This window comes from Oncorhynchus keta, chromosome 1 (assembly GCF_023373465.1).
Source record: "Oncorhynchus keta strain PuntledgeMale-10-30-2019 chromosome 1, Oket_V2, whole genome shotgun sequence".
Taxonomy (NCBI): Eukaryota; Metazoa; Chordata; class Actinopteri; order Salmoniformes; family Salmonidae; genus Oncorhynchus; species Oncorhynchus keta.
The window spans coordinates 32,414,877-32,432,953 of NC_068421.1; the positions used below are offsets into that span (position 1 = coordinate 32,414,877).

The window sequence follows — 18,077 nt, forward strand, 5'->3', positions numbered from 1 at the left end:
AAGATTCTCTGGTCAGGTGAAACCAAGATTGAACTCTTTGGCCTGAATGCCAAGCGTCACGTCTGGAGGAAACGTCTGGCATCATCACCGACAGTGAAGTATGGTGGTGGCAGCATCATGCTGTGGGGATGTTTTTCAGCGGCAGGGACTGGGAGACTAGTCAGGATCGAGGCAAAGATGAACGGAGCAAAGTACAAAGAGATCCTTGATGTAAACCTGCTCAAGAGTTCAAACCGAGGTAAAGGTTCACCTTCCAATAGGACAAAGTCACTAAGCACACAGCCAAGACAACGCAGGAGTGCCCGGACTTGAACCGAATCTCAGGAGAGACCTGAAAATAGCTGTGCAGCAACACTCCCCATCCAACCTGACAGAGCTTGAGAGGATCTGAAGAGAGGAATGGGAGAAACTCCCCAAACAGGTGTGCCAAGCTTGTAGCGTCATACCCAAGAAGACTCGAGACAGTAATCACTGTCAAAGGTGCTTCAACAAAGTAAATGATCTGAATACTTAAGTAAATGTGATATTTCAGTGTTTTATTTTTTATACATTTCAAAAAATCTGTTTTTGCATTGTCATTATGGGGTATTGTGCGTAGATTGATGTGTGGAAAAAAGCGATTTAATACATTTTCGAATAAGGCTGTAACGTAACAAAATGTGGAAAAAGTCAAGGGGTCTGAACAGTTTCCGAATGCACTGTATGGTGTATGTCTCAGTCTGCTGTCCAGTCCCTTGATGGGAACATAATGAAACATAATGATACAGCAATAATGATGCTACAAATACGATAATGCTCTGACTGAATGTTTCCTTGGAATACTGACTCACAATACATCTAAATGACACAGAAAGCAACATGTTACACAGGAAAACAACAACCTTGGCTACATTGCATATGGCACCCTTATCATGGCTGGTATGCCGTCAGAAGTTTGTGGGAATATTGTCTCATGTTAAGTGTACAACACTGTATTGTGAATGTTTGGTTTATGGTTGGTTGCTGCTAGACTTAGCATGTACAGTACAGTTATGAAATGTTGCCCCCTCCTGAGTAGAATAGGATGCTGCATCTGTTTTCATGAACAGAGTGAAGAGGACCGAGAACTGCAGAAGAAAACACAAATTCATTGCTTAATACTTTAAACCCTTTCCATGAGACGGACATATACAGTATGACACTACTGAAAATACACAACATGCTATATCGCTTTAAGGTTATGGATAGAACAGAGATAAGACTCCATAGAGAGACATTTCTAACGAACTCCATGTTCCTGTTTGAAAGAGTGCCTGTCTGTCAAATCTGTTCCTCATTAAACATCATTATGTTTTTGTCTCTGTGAGATTTGATAGAACCATCTGCTGAACATTTGCGCTGCCTCTGTGTGACGTAAAGTTCATCTCAGTCTAATGGAATTACGAACAATTACAACCAAATGGATCCCCATCACTTAGAGCAGGGCATTGTGGGGGATGAGGTCATTAGTGAGGTCATCAGTCAGAGAGCGACTGAGACAGAGAGTGTTTTAGACAGTGCCTGAGACGGATAGAGTGTTCCTTATCCTGTAAGCAGTGGCAGATCTGAGAGAACTGTAATGCTCTGGTTACACACCCACCCCAGTTCCTGGAACTGTGCTGACAAGGACAATATGAAGAGAAAGTATCCGACACAGCGCAGTGTGTGAAGAGGATATTAGAGAGGAACAGAGATGCCAGGGAGGGACACTTGGGACCAGGCCAAAAACAGCTGGTAACACTCATCAGAATGATCAGGCACATTAAGGTCATTAAGAGCTGGAGGTGCTGCTGGACTAAACCAGACTAAACAGTCATTGACCGGGTCCCAAATAGCACATAGGGTGTAATTTGGGATGCACACAATGTAATCTGGGACGTCAATTGACCTCCTCCATTAGCTGAGTATGTTTACTGCTGTCAGTATGCTGTATGCCTTACCCGTGTCAGTTGTGGAGTGGAAAGCAAGTGAGAAAGAATATTAAACATTGTGAAGTTGCATTAGACACACAGGTCTCCAATAACAGCTAATCAGTAATGTATCATAAAGGCTGACCCTCTCCCTCCCTCCCTCCCTCCCTCCCTCCCTCCCTCCCTCCCTCCCTCCCTCCCTCCCTCCCTCCCTCCCTCCCTCCCTCCCTCCCTCCCTCCCTCCCCCTCCCTCCCTCCCTCCCTCCCTTCCTCCCTCCCCTCATACCCCTCTCGCTCCTCTTTCTCCCCCTCTCTCTTTCCTCCCCTCCTCCCTCCCTCAATCTCCCTCCTCCAGTTTGTAGCCCAGCCTAACTGTCAGCAGCTGCTTGCGTCTCGTTGGTACGATGAGTTCCCTGGGTGGAGGCGTCGTCACTGGGCAGGGAAGTTCCTAACCTGTGTCTTCATCGGCCTCCTCTTCCCCCTCTTCTCCCTCTGCTACCTGGTCTCTCCTAAGAGCCGCTATGGACACTTCATCAGGCAAGTATCCTAGACATTAGAGAGGCAGGCCAGCAACTGGAGGGTTGCCAGTTTGAATCCCTGGTCTGATGGGAAAAATCTGTCAGGAAGCTGAAGTTGAATTTATGTTAGACCTAATGGACAATAAAGTAATCTTCTTCTACATCATTAGGAAGCCCTTCATCAAGTTTATCTGCCACACAACGTCGTATCTCACCTTCCTGTTCCTCCTGCTGCTGGCCTCCCAGCACATCGTCTCTACAGACCCCAACAGACAGGGGCCGACTCCTACTGTGGTGGAATGGATGATACTGCCCTGGGTACTGGGTAAGAGTGTGTGTGTGTGTGTGTGTGTGTGTGTGTGTGTGTGTGTGTGTGTGTGTGTGTGTGTGTGTGTGTGTGTGTGTGTGTGTGTGTGTGTGTGTGTGTGTGTGTGTGTGTGTGTGTGTGTGTGTGCGCAGAGGTGCACAACATGATTGGTCAAGAAAGGATAGACCCGGACACATGCTGCTCCCTCCAAAGTGATACATGATAGAGTGTCATTCGAGACATACCACGTAGACTGCTATTGGTGTTAATGATACTAGTTGATGATAATTCTGACAGGAAATGGTAGAAACCAAGCTTGTGTTTCAGCCAAATACCCTATCTACCTTTTACAGCTGGTTTTCATGCATTGTACACACACTGTATTGTAAGACAATCCAGCCCATGTGTTTCCTATTTAACTCCCATTACGGTGTTATGTTCAGTGCAACTGCATGGCAGGATGCATGGACTTGCAACCAGTCTACCTGTTCATACCTGTCTACCTGTTCATACCTGTCTACCTGCCATCTGGGACATAACTAGCCCTGCTGGTCTGTTCTCCGTCCTGTAGGCTTCATCTGGACAGAGATTAAACAGATGTGGGATGGAGGGTTCCAGGACTACATCCATGACTGGTGGAACCTCATGGACTTTGTTATGAACTCTCTGTACCTGGCTACCATTTCTCTGAAGATCGTTGCCTATGTCAAGGTACTGTATGATGGTTGTTGTGTACTAGATAATATGAAATACGCTTCAATAAATTGTCGACGAATTCTTGAAAATACAACCACCTTACACTCAGGCTTAATTTAAATGAGTAGGAGCGCCTCACGCTCGTCAAAAGTTGTCCAGTGAGCCTCCCGGGTGGCGCAGTGGTTTAGGGCGCTGTACTGCAGCACCAGCTCTGCCACCAGAGACTCTGGGTTCGCGCCCAGGCTCTGTTGTAACCAGCCTAATCGGGAGGTCCGTGGGGCGACTCACATTTGGCCTAGCGTCGTCCGGGTTAGGGAGGGTTTGGCCGGTAGGGATATCCTTGTCTCATCGCGTACCAGCAACTCCTGTGGCAGGCCAGGTGCAGTGCACGCTAACCAAGATTGCCAGGTGCACTGTGACACATTGGTGCGGCTGGCTACCGGGTTGGATGCACGCTGTGTTAAGAAGCAGTGCGGCTTGGTTGGGTTGTGTATCGGAGGACGCATGACTTTCAGCCTTCGTCTCTCCCGAGCCCGTACGGGATTTGTAGCGATGAGACAAGATAGTAGTTACTAACAATTGGATACCATGAAATTGGGGAGAAAAATGGGTAAAATGTTTAAAAGAACACACAAAAAAATTGTCCGGGGGAGAAGGCCTATTGGACTTACTATGTAATGCCACCTCTCACCCCCTTCTCCTACGCCTCTCCCCTCTCTGTCTCTCCCTCTCTTCCACAGTAAACTCTGATCTGTCCCCTCTGTCTCTACCTTTCTCCCACAGTGTTTTTGACCTCTCCCCTCTCTGTCTCTCCCTCTCTCCCACAGTACAGTGGCTTCAGGGCCAGGAACGAATGGCAGATGTGGCATCCTACCTTGGTAGCAGAGGCTGTGTTTGCCATCGCTAACATCTTCAGCTCCCTCCGCCTCATCTCTCTGTTTACAGCTAACTCCCACCTGGGACCTCTACAGGTCAGGATTATCATACTAGATTTACATGATTTGTCATTTAATACTATGTTTCTGTCATTATGTCCAGGAGCAGTATGTATTAAGCATCTTAGAGTAGCACTGCTGATTTAGGATCAGTTTTTCCTTTTAATTCACAATGAATAATATTATATGGTCGGGGAGGACCTGATCCTAGATCAGTATTCCTACTCTGAGACTTGATACATACAGTATGGCCCCTGATCTGTAAAGCACTGAGCTGCAATTTATTGTATGAAAGGTTCTCGTTTATGATGATGATTATGATTATGAATATGACGATAATCCTCATGATTCCAGATTTCTCTGGGCAGGATGCTGCTGGACATCCTTAAGTTCCTGTTTATCTACTGCCTGGTGCTCCTGGCCTTCGCTAACGGGCTCAACCAGCTCTACTTCTACTACGAGACAGACGAGGGACTGAAGGGATGCAAGGGCATCCGCTGCGAAACACAGAACAACGCTTTCTCAACGTTAGTAAAGACCTGATAATGTGTTCCTCTGTAACATGTTTAACTTTTGGGAGGGTTAACAAATTCTGTTAACTTTCCCAAAATGCCCAGAATCAGGAGGCAATTAGCAGGAAAACCAGGAATTTGGGGAAAGTTACTGGAATTTTGCAACCTTACATTTTATTTTATTTAGATGGATATGTATGTTTTGCCAGGATTAGGGCAAAACTGGAATGGCAGCCTTTTATGATATCTTGACTATTCATGTAGATCCTGCTTTCCTTATATATTTAGAAATATAAACCCCCCTCTCTTGCATCCCCCTGTCTCTCTCTCTCTCTCTCTCTCTCTCTCTCTCTCTCTCTCTCTCTCTCTCTCTCTCTCTCTCTCTCTCTCTCTCTCTCTCTCTCTCTCTCTCTCTCACTCACTCTCTCTTTCATCTGTCTCTCTCTCTTTCATCCCTTTCTCTTGCTCTCTCTTTCATCCCTTTCTCTCTCTCTCTCTCTCTCTCTCTCTCTCTCTCTCATCTCTCGCTCTCTCATCTCTCTCTCTTTCTCCTCTAGGTTGTTTGAGACACTCCAGTCTTTGTTCTGGTCTGTCTTTGGGTTGATCAGTTTGTATGTGACCAACGTGGAGGCAGACCACCAGTTCACAGAGTTCGTAGGGGCCACCATGTTCGGAACCTATAATGTAATCTCTCTGGTGGTTCTACTCAACATGCTGATCGCCATGATGAACAACTCATACCAACACATCGCTGTGAGTGTAACCCTATCCTTAACCCTAACACTAACCCTAGCCATGATAGACAACTGCTACCGTTGTGAGTCTTATGCTATCACTGGAAAGCAAAATCATTCATTCATTCACTTGTTTGTGAGCCCAACAACTTGTCTGCGGTCATTTTATATCACACAGTTTTGTTCATATTACTTGTTCAGATGCTTAGCATGTGTTGTTTCTGTTCAGGATCATGCAGACATTGAGTGGAAGTTTGCAAGAACCAAGTTGTGGATGAGTTACTTTGAAGAGGGAGGGACTCTACCTTCTCCATTCAACATCATCCCGAGCCCCAAGTCAATCTGGTACTTCATCTGCTGGATCAGGAAACACATCTTCAAGATCACCAGGGCCAAGAAAACAGAAACATTTGGAACCATAGGGGTGAGGATGAAGTCTCTAGTCTACATCAACAATAATTGTACTGAACAGTAGGGTTGTAAAATGTCAGTAATTTCCCCCAAATTCCCAGGTTTTCCAGAAATCCTGGTTGGATTTCCTGTATTTCTTGTTTATTCCACTCTGATTCTGGGAATCTTCCAACTGGGATTTCTGGAAGACCTGGGAATTTGGGGAAAGTTACCGGAATTCTGAAACTCCACTGAACAGGTCACAGTTGAATCTTCTACTTTTTCTCCTCTGCTCTCGCCTCAGAAGGTTGTTCTCAACAAATTATCGTGAATGAAATGACCTGTTCTTCCCAGAATGGTTAGACGTGTGTCATGAGACATAACTGTTCTGATAGCATCAGCAGTTAGAAGTTAAAGGGATAGAGGGATCTTTCGGGAACTAAAGGGATAGTTCGGGATTTGGGCAATTAACAATCTTTATGTCTCTGCATCCAGTATGAAGGGAGTTACTGGTACTTTCGCAAGCCAATGCTAACTCGTATATGCGCTAGTTTAGCGAAAAAGAATAGTGCAAAGACTGGAAGTCTTCACGTAATGTTAGTTAGCATTGGCTCACAAAACAACCTTCCTTCATACTGGATCCAGAGACATTAAAATGGTATCCACGAGTTCATCTGACTCTGGAGAAGAAGATAAAGGGTTTCATTGCCCAACTCCCAAACTATCCCTTTAACAGAAAATGGGCAGGTGATGACAGAGCTAGCTGGCCAACTCTCCACCAAGAAGGAAATCACATGAACTGATTAGTCATGCTGCCTGGTTTGCTTTTGGAGTAAGTTAATGTTCCTCTTTTGTAGAGACGGGCTGCTATAAATGTAAGAATAAACCACCAGTATCAGGTATTTATATTTAAAATTATTATTTCTCATTCATTATGTGTCAGTTTTCAATGTTTTTTATTCTGCTGATGCACATATTTTGAACTCGATTTTTCCCAAATGGCACCCTATTCTCTATATAATGCACTACTTTTGACCAGAGTCCCGGTGAAAAAGTAGAGCTCTATGGCCCCGGTGAAAAAGTAGAGCTCTATGGCCCCGGTGAAAAAGTAGAGCTCTATTGCCCAGTCAAAAGTAGAGATCTATGGCCACGGTCAAAAGTAGAGATCTATGGCCCCGGTCAAAAGTAGAGCTCTATGACCCAGTCAAAAGTAGAGCTCTATGGCCACGGTCAAAAGTAGAGCTCTATGGCCCAGTCAAAAGTAGAGCTCTATGGCTCAGTCAAAAGTAGAGCTCTATGGCTCGATCAAAAGTAGAGCTCTATGACCCAGTCAAAAGTAGAGCTCTATGACCCAGTCAAAAGTAGAGCTCTATGGCCCCTGGTCAAAAGTAGAGCTCTATGGCTCGATCAAAAAGTAGAGCTCTATGGCCCCGGTCAAAAGTAGAGCTCTATGGCCACGGTCAAAAGTAGAGCTCTATGGCCACGGTCAAAAGTAGAGCACTACAGCATATAGCAAATAGGATGCCATTTGGGACACATACCTGTACCTGTCCACTCTAAGGGTTATGTTTTCCATTTTATCTACAGAAGTTGTTAGTAACCCAGGAGTAGATGTGTTTGGTATGATTCTATCAACCTGTGGACTGTGTTGTTTTCAGGAGGTTTTGAGGAACCTGGTGAAGAGATATGTGGCAGCCATGATCAGAGATGCCAAGACAGAGGAAGGACTGACTGAGGAGAACTTTAAGGTAAGGTTTGGTTTCCTCTGACATTCCACATTTCTTTAAAAACAATCTGAATTCAGCACCAGACAGGGACTAAACACTAAAAATAAGCATTGTTTCTGTCTCCGGCAATGAATGATAATTGACCTGCACTGTCCACTGTAAATGTCATAAATAGATAAAAGTTGTATGTGTGCATGTTTCTTTCCCCAGGAGCTGAAGCAGGACATCTCCAGCTTTAGGTATGAGGTCCTGGGGATGATGAAGGGGAAGGTGGGGCCTGGGGGTGGGGGCGTGGCTATAGCAGGAAGTAAACCCAGTGAAGTGGCAGGGGCCTCCAGTCTGGTCTACCCTGACCACTCCTTCAAGTACTCCCCCAAGTTCCCCCCGGCCACGCTTAAGACCAACATGTTTCACGTCACCACATCCATGCTCCAGCAGAGGGCAGCCCCCTCCTCCACCTCCTCGTCCACATCCCCTTCCACCTCTCAGGGCTTGAACCGACTGGTCAACGGCTCTGTGGTACCCTCTTGGACCTCCACTGACACCTCCTCCATCCCCACCTCCTCCACTTCCATCTCCTCTCCCTCCTCCACTCCCTCCATCAATGACGGACTGGCCAGGAAAGATATCTGTGACATTGGGCTCTACTCTGTGTCTGAGGAGATGGGGGAGGCTGACCTGGAGGAGCTGGACTGTGATGGAGAGAAGGAGGAGCAGGGTGGAGCGAGGGAGAGGACGTGTACAGAGAAGGAAGAAAACGAAGAGAGGGGAGAGTGAAGAGAGAAGGGTTCATGTTAGAACAGACTGTTGAGGATGAGACTGCTATGTAGAAGGACTATAGAGTGAATACTGTTCAAAAGACCACAAGCGATTTGAATGTATCATTATGATACGTCTTCATGGAGACCTGTGTAGTAACTTGTCTTGCGACTCCAGAACCAATTCAGCTCTCAGACTAATATATTCTGGTCTAGAACGTATAAGCCGGAGACCTGGAGACTAGAAGTCTGTTTCTTGGTTTGTGTACCAAATAGCACTCTATTCTCTATATAGTGTACTACATTTTACCAGGGGACATAGGGCTCTGGAACCAGGGGACATAGGGCTCTGGAACCAGGGGACATAGGGCTCTGGAACCAGGGGACATAGGGTTCTAGAACCAGGGGACATAGGGCTCTGGAACCAGGGGACATGGGGCTCTGGAGCCAGGGGACATAGGGTTCTAGAACCAGGGGACATAGGGTTCTGGAACCAGGGGACTTAGGGCTCTGGAACCAGGGGACATAGGGTTCTATAACCAGGGGACATAGGGTTCTGGAACCAGGGGACATAGGGTTCTGGAACCAGGGGACTTAGGGCTCTGGAACCAGGGGACATAGGGTTCTATAACCAGGGGACATAGGGTTCTGGAACCAGGGGACTTAGGGCTCTGGAACCAGGGGACATAGGGTTCTAGAACCAGGGGACATAGGGTTCTGGAACCAGGGGACATAGGGCTCTGGAACCAGGGGACATAGGGTTCTAGAACCAGGGGACATAGGGCTCTGGAACCAGGGGACTTAGGGCTCTGGAACCAGGGGACATAGGGTTCTAGAACCAGGGGACATAGGGCTCTGGAACCAGGGGACTTAGGGCTCTGGAACCAGGGGACATAGGGTTCTAGAACCAGGGGACATAGGGTTCTAGAACCAGGGGACATAGGGTTCTAGAACCAGGGGACATAGGGCTCTGGAACCAGGGGACATGGGGCTCTGGAGCCAGGGGACATAGGGTTCTAGAACCAGGGGACATAGGGTTCTGGAACCAGGGGACTTAGGGCTCTGGAACCAGGGGACATAGGGTTCTATAACCAGGGGACATATGGTTCTGGAACCAGGGGACATAGGGTGTCATATGGAACAAGCATATAAGACGTCATTCTCCGACCAGGATTTCTGGAAAACCTGGGAATTTGGGGAAAGTTACCTGAGTTTTGTAACCCTAGACGTGATAGATCTATCAGTATTTTATTAACAAGCACTGTCTCTGCTGCTTCCTCTCGTCAGCCCCCTGCTATGTCACAACAATCCCTTGTCATAATGCATAACGGAAAACACTAATGATTCTTACAGGTAGATCTGTACAATGTCACACCTTAGCGAATTATTCAAAACTAGTTTGAACCCTATTTCCTATATAGTGCACTACTTTTGACCAAGTCAAATGAATTTATTGTGTTGGAGGTTTCATGATGCTTGTATCATGTTGATGATTGTAAGATTGTTCTATACATCATTTGAGGTTAAGTGTATCCTTGTAGCTGTGTGGGCTAATAAACAAAATGTTTGCCTTGGGGTAATTTGAGCCAATTACCACAGGGTATGTTGAGCCAATGACCACGGGGTATGTTGAGCCAATGACCACGGGGTATGTTGAGCCAATGACCATGGGGTATGTTGAGCCAATGACCATGGGGTATGTTGAGCCAATGACCACGGGGTATGTTGAGCCAATGACCACGGGGTATGTTGAGCCAATGACCACGGGGTATGTTGAGCCAATGACCACGGGGTATGTTGAGCCAATGACCACGGGGTATGTTGAGCCAATGACCATGGGGTATGTTGAGCCAATGGCAAGTTGAGCAAATGTAAATGTTTTCTTCCCATGCGTAATCCAAGGCATTATCGATGGGATAGGAGGTAACAACAGGGACTGTCCTATTTTAAAAGTGTTTAAAAAAGTAGAGTGTTTATTAGGTGTTAAGCCTGTGTTAAAATATGTTTAAAATTATTTAAAGACAAAAAAAGTGATTGTAATTGTGTTAAAGATAGACATTGTTTAAAAAGGTAGTGGTAATATTTAATCCAGTACAGACATTTGAAGGCGGCTTAACTTACCCTGTCCCACAATTCATATCACCCTATACCCGGTGTGTTGTGCCAAGAGACTACTTTCTTTGGACAAGCTATGTTTTCAGAACTGTAATGTTTACATGAATTCGGATTATTTCCATGTTAGAAATAATACTATATTTCCCTTTACGGAGTGATACAGAATGGAAAACTTAACTTACCCAACAACTGAATGTTGACATAGCTTAGCTTGTGAAATACAATTCATTAGCTTTTTTGTGAGGAATTCCCCACGTTCTTACCATATGATGCTATACTCAGTACTGACAGTAACACTGCACACTAACTCAGCTCCCAGCATCCCATTGTTAACCTTAAAGGGGCAATCCGAGAGTGGTACAGCCATTTGTGCATATTTTGGGGGGCTTTTTATAGCTCCGTTTATTTGAGTGTTTTCTTCTTTAGGCCCATCCCTCAGCCGTTTACCAAAACAAGTGGTGGAGTTACCACTTTGTTGTTATCATGTCAGGATGTAAGGCAGATGGTTCAAGTCTCAGAGATTTATTGACTATAGAGGGGCAGGCAAAAGGCAGGTCGAGGACAGGCAGGGGTTCGTTATCCTGTAATAGTTGGCAGACGTAGACGGTAGGCAGGCTCAGGGTCAAGACAGGCAAAACAGGTCGTAACCGGGGAGACTGGAACAAAAACAAGAAAGAGGAACGGGACAAGGCAAACTGGCAACAGTCAAAACAGAAAGCACAGGTATAAATTCACAGGGGATGTATGGGAGACACCTGGTGGGAGACACCTGGTGGGAGACACAAGACAAGGTGAAACAGATCAGGGTGTGACAGTTGTTTTTTGAATCCTAGATTTGCCCTTCAAGGTAAGATACTGGGACTCAGCATCCCATTGTTAACCTTAAAGACATACTACTGCATTCACATGTGAAGTATTGCATTGTATTCTGCTATTCTGATTATGCAAATTGATTACATATGTATACTTTCTGAGGGAGTGCTAATGTTGTGTTTTATTTCTGGCAATCATTCAGCCTCCAGAGGGCTATACAACATGAATCAATAAACATAATATGTTTTTAACATATATGATTTGAAATCAGTATCACCATCTTTTAGACAGACAGTGAGCGTTTTCTCACATATATATCACCATATATCACACGTTCCTCATTCATCTTTTTGCACTTCCATGGATATTCTCAGCTTCACACCTACAGATCTGCTGGAGTGTCTCATCTACTCATTAGATCTCTGTCTCCATGGTAACATGAATTGGAAGAATCATTTTCTAATATGAAGGTACTTCACTGCTACTTCAGACTGGTTAAGGTCACACAGAGGAACATTCGCTTGGCTGAGAAACCTGTTGAAAAATAAAAATCCCGATCCTCTTACATATAATTCTTTAATCATTTTTATGGTAGGACAGATAGGAATAGTTTGTGAGCCAGACATAAAGGATTTAAGGGCACAGACAGGCGGCTGAGCAGAACTAGTGCACTTTATAGGGTACCATTTCAGAGTCAGACATAGCCCATGTGTCTGCTGCTCCTCTCCCCAGTCACTCAGTGTTCCTGCAGTCTGCTGGCCTTTACAGGGAAAAGTCACACTGCATGTGTTAAATGAGTTAACCAGCCTGGGTGTTAAAACACTGTCATTACTCTCTCATCTAACAGGGACATGCTGCTCCGGGAGATTTCCTGGTTCCTCTGGCTAATGGAAATACTTAATTATGGATTGCAGAGTGAATTGATTGTAGATTGTTTAATAGGATTAGAAACTGTAACAAATCACCATCGATGTGGTGAGACCCTGAGCCTGACTGTCAGTCTGTGGTGGTCTCATGCAAATGATTTTTCACTCATTGTTATGCTTGGCTTGACAATGACAGCGATTGGAGTTGGGAAACATTGGCTTTGGACGATGGGCTGAAAATAACTTTCTGCATTCTCCAGCATGTGTCATAAGCTGTAAGGGTTAGGGTTCAGGGGACATGTACTGTGTAGTTTCTGGTGTGTGTACTGTATACTGTGTAGTTTCTGGTGTTTGTGCAGAATCTAGTGAACAGTAGGAGTGTTCTGTTCCTCTAACCAGAGAGAGAAGCACACTGCCCTCCCTGACGGTAGGGTTATCTCTATGATCCTGCCGACCTCACATAGTGCATGTGGAGCAGCAAAACAGTGATTGACTTGTTAGTTGGTTTGTGTGGTGCAGACACATCTCTTAAAATAGCTCAGAGAAGCAATTAGATTTGGTTGCTCCATTTCCAAAGGTACAGTAAAGTTGCACAGCTCACACACTTGAAAAATGACATTTCAAACACATGCGAACAATCAACAGATCATAGAAATATATTATCTTATTCCCTTCTGTTAGAAGTTAGATGATAACTGACCCTTATCATCCACACACACTGGTATGATTGTCTATAGGGTTTTCTTCCTCAAAAACATTTTAGAATGGTGTTGTGTTTTTCTGTTTTTTTTATGCCCATAACACTGGGATTTTCTCCAATTTGCCTCCCACAACAATTGAGTTAGTTCAATTATGAATTATATTTTTTAAAGGCTCTATGGACATATGAAACATAGGCGTGTGTTTGTGGCATTGTTTGTTCCTCTGACGTGTGGGCAGAGACGCTGAGCGAGGCTTCCTTCCCTAACATCTTGAGTGTATTAAAGAGTTCATCTGGCTCTGGTATTTACAGCCACACTCTGAACCCTCTCCTCTCCTCTCCTCTCCTCTCCTCTCCTCTCCTCTCCTCTCCTCTCCTCTCCTCTCCAATAGTCATAGATTCCTCTATGTCACACTCCCCTCAGTCCACTAGGTGGGGCTAAACACAAACTGTTACATTTGACAGATTACTTCTCAGTCCTACCTCTTGTGTGTGAGTTTTGTTTATGTGGTTTAATAATTAGGAGTTGATACACAGATTAGTGACTGGCATTGCAGGACTCAGCTTCTGTAGGTCCATCTGGAGTGTGTTTGTGGCTTTCTAAATCTGGAGGCCAGCTTTGTTCTGAATAAAATGACTTACAGCCTCCAGTGGTGCCTGCCTGTTCACAGAGGTGACTAATAGTGCAATATGGTACCATGTCTGTCTAGAACAAGATAACTCTCTGTCTAGCGACTTGTTTTCAGAAAGGAACGGTGGATGTATGTTCTGTCTTCTACATTGCCAGTGTGGTTTCTACAGGTGTTTTCCATGGCATAAATAAATATCATTGTGATTTTTTGTGTGGTTTTTCCTTAAATTTAAACGGAATCTCAACAGAATCTGAAGTATAAAATCTGAAGTGGGAGCAAATTATATCAGTATCAAAATGATTACTAAATCAAAAATCTCAATGATGACAATATCTTCCATTAATCTTACAACTATTTACAACTATTTCCCCGTATAGTAGCGCGTAACATGGTTTTGGAGGGGTGCTGGGTGGTCCAGGCGTGAGTCTGGCTTTGGTGTGTTCCAGTCCTCCCTCTTATTTCCTCAACCAGCCAGCCTAGTGAGTCTCTCCTACTATATAAGTTCCCTCACCCCAGCCAGATCCCATTTCTCAGTGTTTCTGTGTACCTGGAGGAGCTTCCTGGGATATCATCATGAAGATCCTGTTTGTAGCTCTCTTTGCTGTGTTTGTCCTGTCTAACTTTGACATGGCGGACTCCTCTTCTTATGATAAGATAGTCTACCACAGTAAAGTCAGAGCAAGAAAAGAGGGGTAAGTTTATTATTTTAAATTAGTATTGTTATTATTGGTATTATTATTTGTATTATTATTATTGGTATTATTAGTTGTATTATTATTATTGGTATTATTATTGGTATTATTAGTTGTATTATTATTATTTGTATTATTATTGGTATTATTATTATTGGTATTATTATTGGTATTATTAGTTGTATTATTATTTGTATTATTATTATTGGTATTATTAGTTGTATTATTATTATTGGTATTATTATTGGTATTATTAGTTGTATTATTATTATTGGTATTATTATTGGTATTATTATTGGTATTATTATTTGTATTATTATTATTGGTATTATTACTGTTATTATTATCTGAAGGACTTGATCTGTATTTACTGATTTATACTGATGCTACACAGTCTCTACAAATGTGTCATGCAGTCCAAACTTTTGCTGAGTTGAAACACTACTCTTTTTCTGCTTTTATGATCATTTACAGAAACAAATTATATCATTAAACAAATTATATCAGAGACTTTCATTCTGAATATAATTATTTCATAGTTTCTAAATTAATCATGCTTTAAAGTTCAACATTTAAGAGCTAATGTAAATAAATTGCTATGTCAGATACATTTTTATGAAAGCAAAATTAACAAAAGTGAAATAACAAAAGTGAAATATACTGTGAATATGAAATAAAGATAAGAAATCAAACAGGCATACAGTATTTATTACATGGTATGCTGAGTGCGGAACACTTGAGATATTCCAAATGTGTTCATTTAACCATCTGTCTCCTCTGTTTCCCTGCCGACCGTTAGACCCAACGTGTGCGCTCTGCAGCAGGCCATGGGGACCAAGAAGAAGTACTTCAGCACGTGTCGTAACTGGTATCAAGGGGCCATCTGTGGAAAGAAAGCGTAAGTGAAGTTTCGTTTTTTGGGGGCTCCTCCAGGACACATTCTTTCCTTTGTGTTCAAATATGAATAATATGACACTGCTAGGTTAGGGTCCTCTGTATGGACCACAGAGGATGTGTCCCAAATTGCTCCGTATTACCAATATAGTGCACTACTTTTGGCCCATAGGAGGTCATGGGGCTCTGGTCAAAAGTAGTGCACTATACAAGGAATAGTGTGCCATTAAGGACCCAGGAATGATGAAGTCTCATGTGCCACACAGAAATGTCCAAATGGACACAGGGTGATCCCTAGTGCCATGGAAACTCCTATGGACCACATAACGTCAGAGCAGAGCTTAATAATAACAATAATAATAATCATCATTTGGTGGGTGCTTATATTTGTCCTTTTTCGCACATGTACAGGTGTGTATTAATACACGTGTGAATTGGTAATTTTTTTTTTTTTCATATCCCCAACTCCCCCTGAGACACCCTCAGAGAGTGGGTTCAAAGCCAAGGGTAACATTCCCTCACTTGGAAGTCAGTGTAACAGATTTATGTGCCTTTCGTGAGGCACGGATTATACTGGGTATGTGCTATGGTACGGTTTATACGGTGTATGTGCTATGGTACGGTTTATACTGGGTATGTGCTATGGTACGGGTTATACTGGGTATGTGCTATGGTACGGGTTATACGGTGTATGTGCTATGGTACGGTTTATACGGTGTATGTGTTATGGTACGGTTTATACGGTGTATGTGTTATGGTACGGTTTATACGGTGTATGTGTTATGGTACGGATTATACAGGGTATGTGTTATGGTACGGTTTATACGGTGTATGTGTTATGGTATGGATTATACTGGGTATGTGCTATGGTACGGATTATACAGGGTATGTGCTATGGTACGGTTTATACTGGGTATGTGTTATGGTATGGATTATACTGGGTATGTGCTATGGTACGGTTTATACGGTGTATGTGTTATGGTACAGTTTATACTGGGTATGTGTTATGGTATGGTTTATACAGGGTATGTGCTATGGTACGGTTTATACTGGGTATGTGCTATGGTACGGTTTATACTGGGTATGTGCTATGGTACGGTTTATACTGGGTATGTGCTATGGTACGGTTTATACTGGGTATGTGCTATGGTACGGTTTATACAGGGTATGTGCTATGGTACGGTTTATACGGTGTATGTGTTATGGTACGGTTTATACGGTGTATGTGCTATGGTACGGTTTATACTGGGTATGTGCTATGGTACGGTTTATACTGGGTATGTGTTATGGTACGGATTATACGGGGTATGTGCTATGGTACGGTTTATACGGTGTATGTGCTATGGTATGGATTATACAGGGTATGTGCTATGGTACGGTTTATACTGGGTATGTGTTATGGTACGGCTAATACGGGGTATGTGCTATGGTACGGATTATACAGGGTATGTGCTATGGTACGGATTATACAGGGTATGTGCTATGGTACGGATTATACAGGGTATGTGCTATGGTACGGTTTATACAGGGTATGTGCTATGGTACGGTTTATACAGGGTATGTGCTATGGTACGGATTATACAGGGTATGTGCTATGGTACGGTTTATACAGGGTATGTGTTATGGTACGGATTATACGGTGTATGTGCTATGGTACGGTTTATACTGGGTATGTGTTATGGTACGGTTTATACTGGGTATGTGCTATGGTACGGTTTATACTGGGTATGTGCTATGGTACGGTTTATACTGGGTATGTGTTATGGTACGGATTATACGGTGTATGTGCTATGGTACGGTTTATACTGGGTATGTGTTATGGTACGGTTTATACTGGGTATGTGCTATGGTACGGATTATACTGGGTATGTGCTATGGTACGGTTTATACTGGGTATGTGTTATGGTACGGTTTATACTGGGTATGTGTTATGGTACGGATTATACTGGGTATGTGTTATGCTACGGATTATACTGGGTATGTGCTATGGTACGGTTTATACTGGGTATGTGTTATGGTACGGTTTATACTGGGTATGTGCTATGGTACGGTTTATACTGGGTATGTGTTATGGTACGGTTTATACTGGGTATGTGTTATGGTACGGTTTATACTGGGTATGTGTTATGGTACGGTTTATACTGGGTATGTGTTATGGTACGGTTTATACTGGGTATGTGCTATGGTACGGTTTATACGGTGTATCTGCTATGGTACGGTTTATACGGTGTATGTGCTATGGTACGGTTTATACTGGGTATGTGCTATGGTATGGATTATACAGGGTATGTGTTATAGTACGGGTTATACAGGGTATGTGCTATGGTATGGATTATACAGGGTATGTGTTAAGGTATGGGTTAAACAAGTATGTGTAGTACTCCCGGGTGGCTCAGTGGTCTAAGGCACTGGATGCTGAGTAGTGTTCTATCCTCCTGGATGCTGAGTAGTGTTCTATGCTCCTGGAGCATATAGGGAGTTCCCTATATAGTGCACTACTTTTGACCAGAGCCAAAAGTAGTCCCCTATATAGAGGATAGGGTGCCATTTGGGACTTAGGGAGAGTTTTAGGAAAGATAACAAAAGGTCTGTGTTATCTTTGACTAATTTTGCCACTAACATCAGAGGAATGTCTAATGTATAAGGATGACCTGCCATCAAATGCCCTCTCATCATCTTCATCCATGTTGAGAAACAAAGAGACCTTTAATGGTACTATGACTGAACTTGAACTTGAGAGGGAGAGTAGTTGTGAAGGATAGGTTTAATTAACATAAACACGAACAGCAGTAAAGAATAATCTAGGAGGATGACGGACCATCAAATACCATCTCTTCATCTAGTGTATGTTGGGAAACAA

General features: G+C 43.6%; 2 protein-coding genes across 2 annotated transcripts in view; both read left to right on the top strand.

Annotated features, from left to right (window-relative positions):
- Positions 1 to 13,991, top strand: part of LOC118395726 (short transient receptor potential channel 4-like) — a 38,516-nt gene extending 24,525 nt beyond the window's left edge. Inside the window, exons 7-16 of the mRNA XM_052518480.1 lie at positions 2,284 to 2,469; positions 2,621 to 2,771; positions 3,325 to 3,464; positions 4,277 to 4,420; positions 4,739 to 4,911; positions 5,454 to 5,649; positions 5,860 to 6,054; positions 6,878 to 6,919; positions 7,679 to 7,768; positions 7,958 to 13,991. Of these exons, the coding sequence (XP_052374440.1) occupies positions 2,284 to 2,469; positions 2,621 to 2,771; positions 3,325 to 3,464; positions 4,277 to 4,420; positions 4,739 to 4,911; positions 5,454 to 5,649; positions 5,860 to 6,054; positions 6,878 to 6,919; positions 7,679 to 7,768; positions 7,958 to 8,524 (1,884 nt within the window). The 3' untranslated portion in view covers positions 8,525 to 13,991. The remainder of the gene's footprint in view (positions 1 to 2,283; positions 2,470 to 2,620; positions 2,772 to 3,324; positions 3,465 to 4,276; positions 4,421 to 4,738; positions 4,912 to 5,453; positions 5,650 to 5,859; positions 6,055 to 6,877; positions 6,920 to 7,678; positions 7,769 to 7,957) is intronic.
- A 151-nt stretch (positions 13,992 to 14,142) lies between these two features.
- Positions 14,143 to 18,077, top strand: part of LOC118375160 (periostin-like) — a 37,844-nt gene continuing 33,909 nt past the window's right edge. The window contains exons 1-2 of the mRNA XM_035761763.2: positions 14,143 to 14,323; positions 15,123 to 15,221. Of these exons, the coding sequence (XP_035617656.1) occupies positions 14,205 to 14,323; positions 15,123 to 15,221 (218 nt within the window). The 5' untranslated portion in view covers positions 14,143 to 14,204. The remainder of the gene's footprint in view (positions 14,324 to 15,122; positions 15,222 to 18,077) is intronic.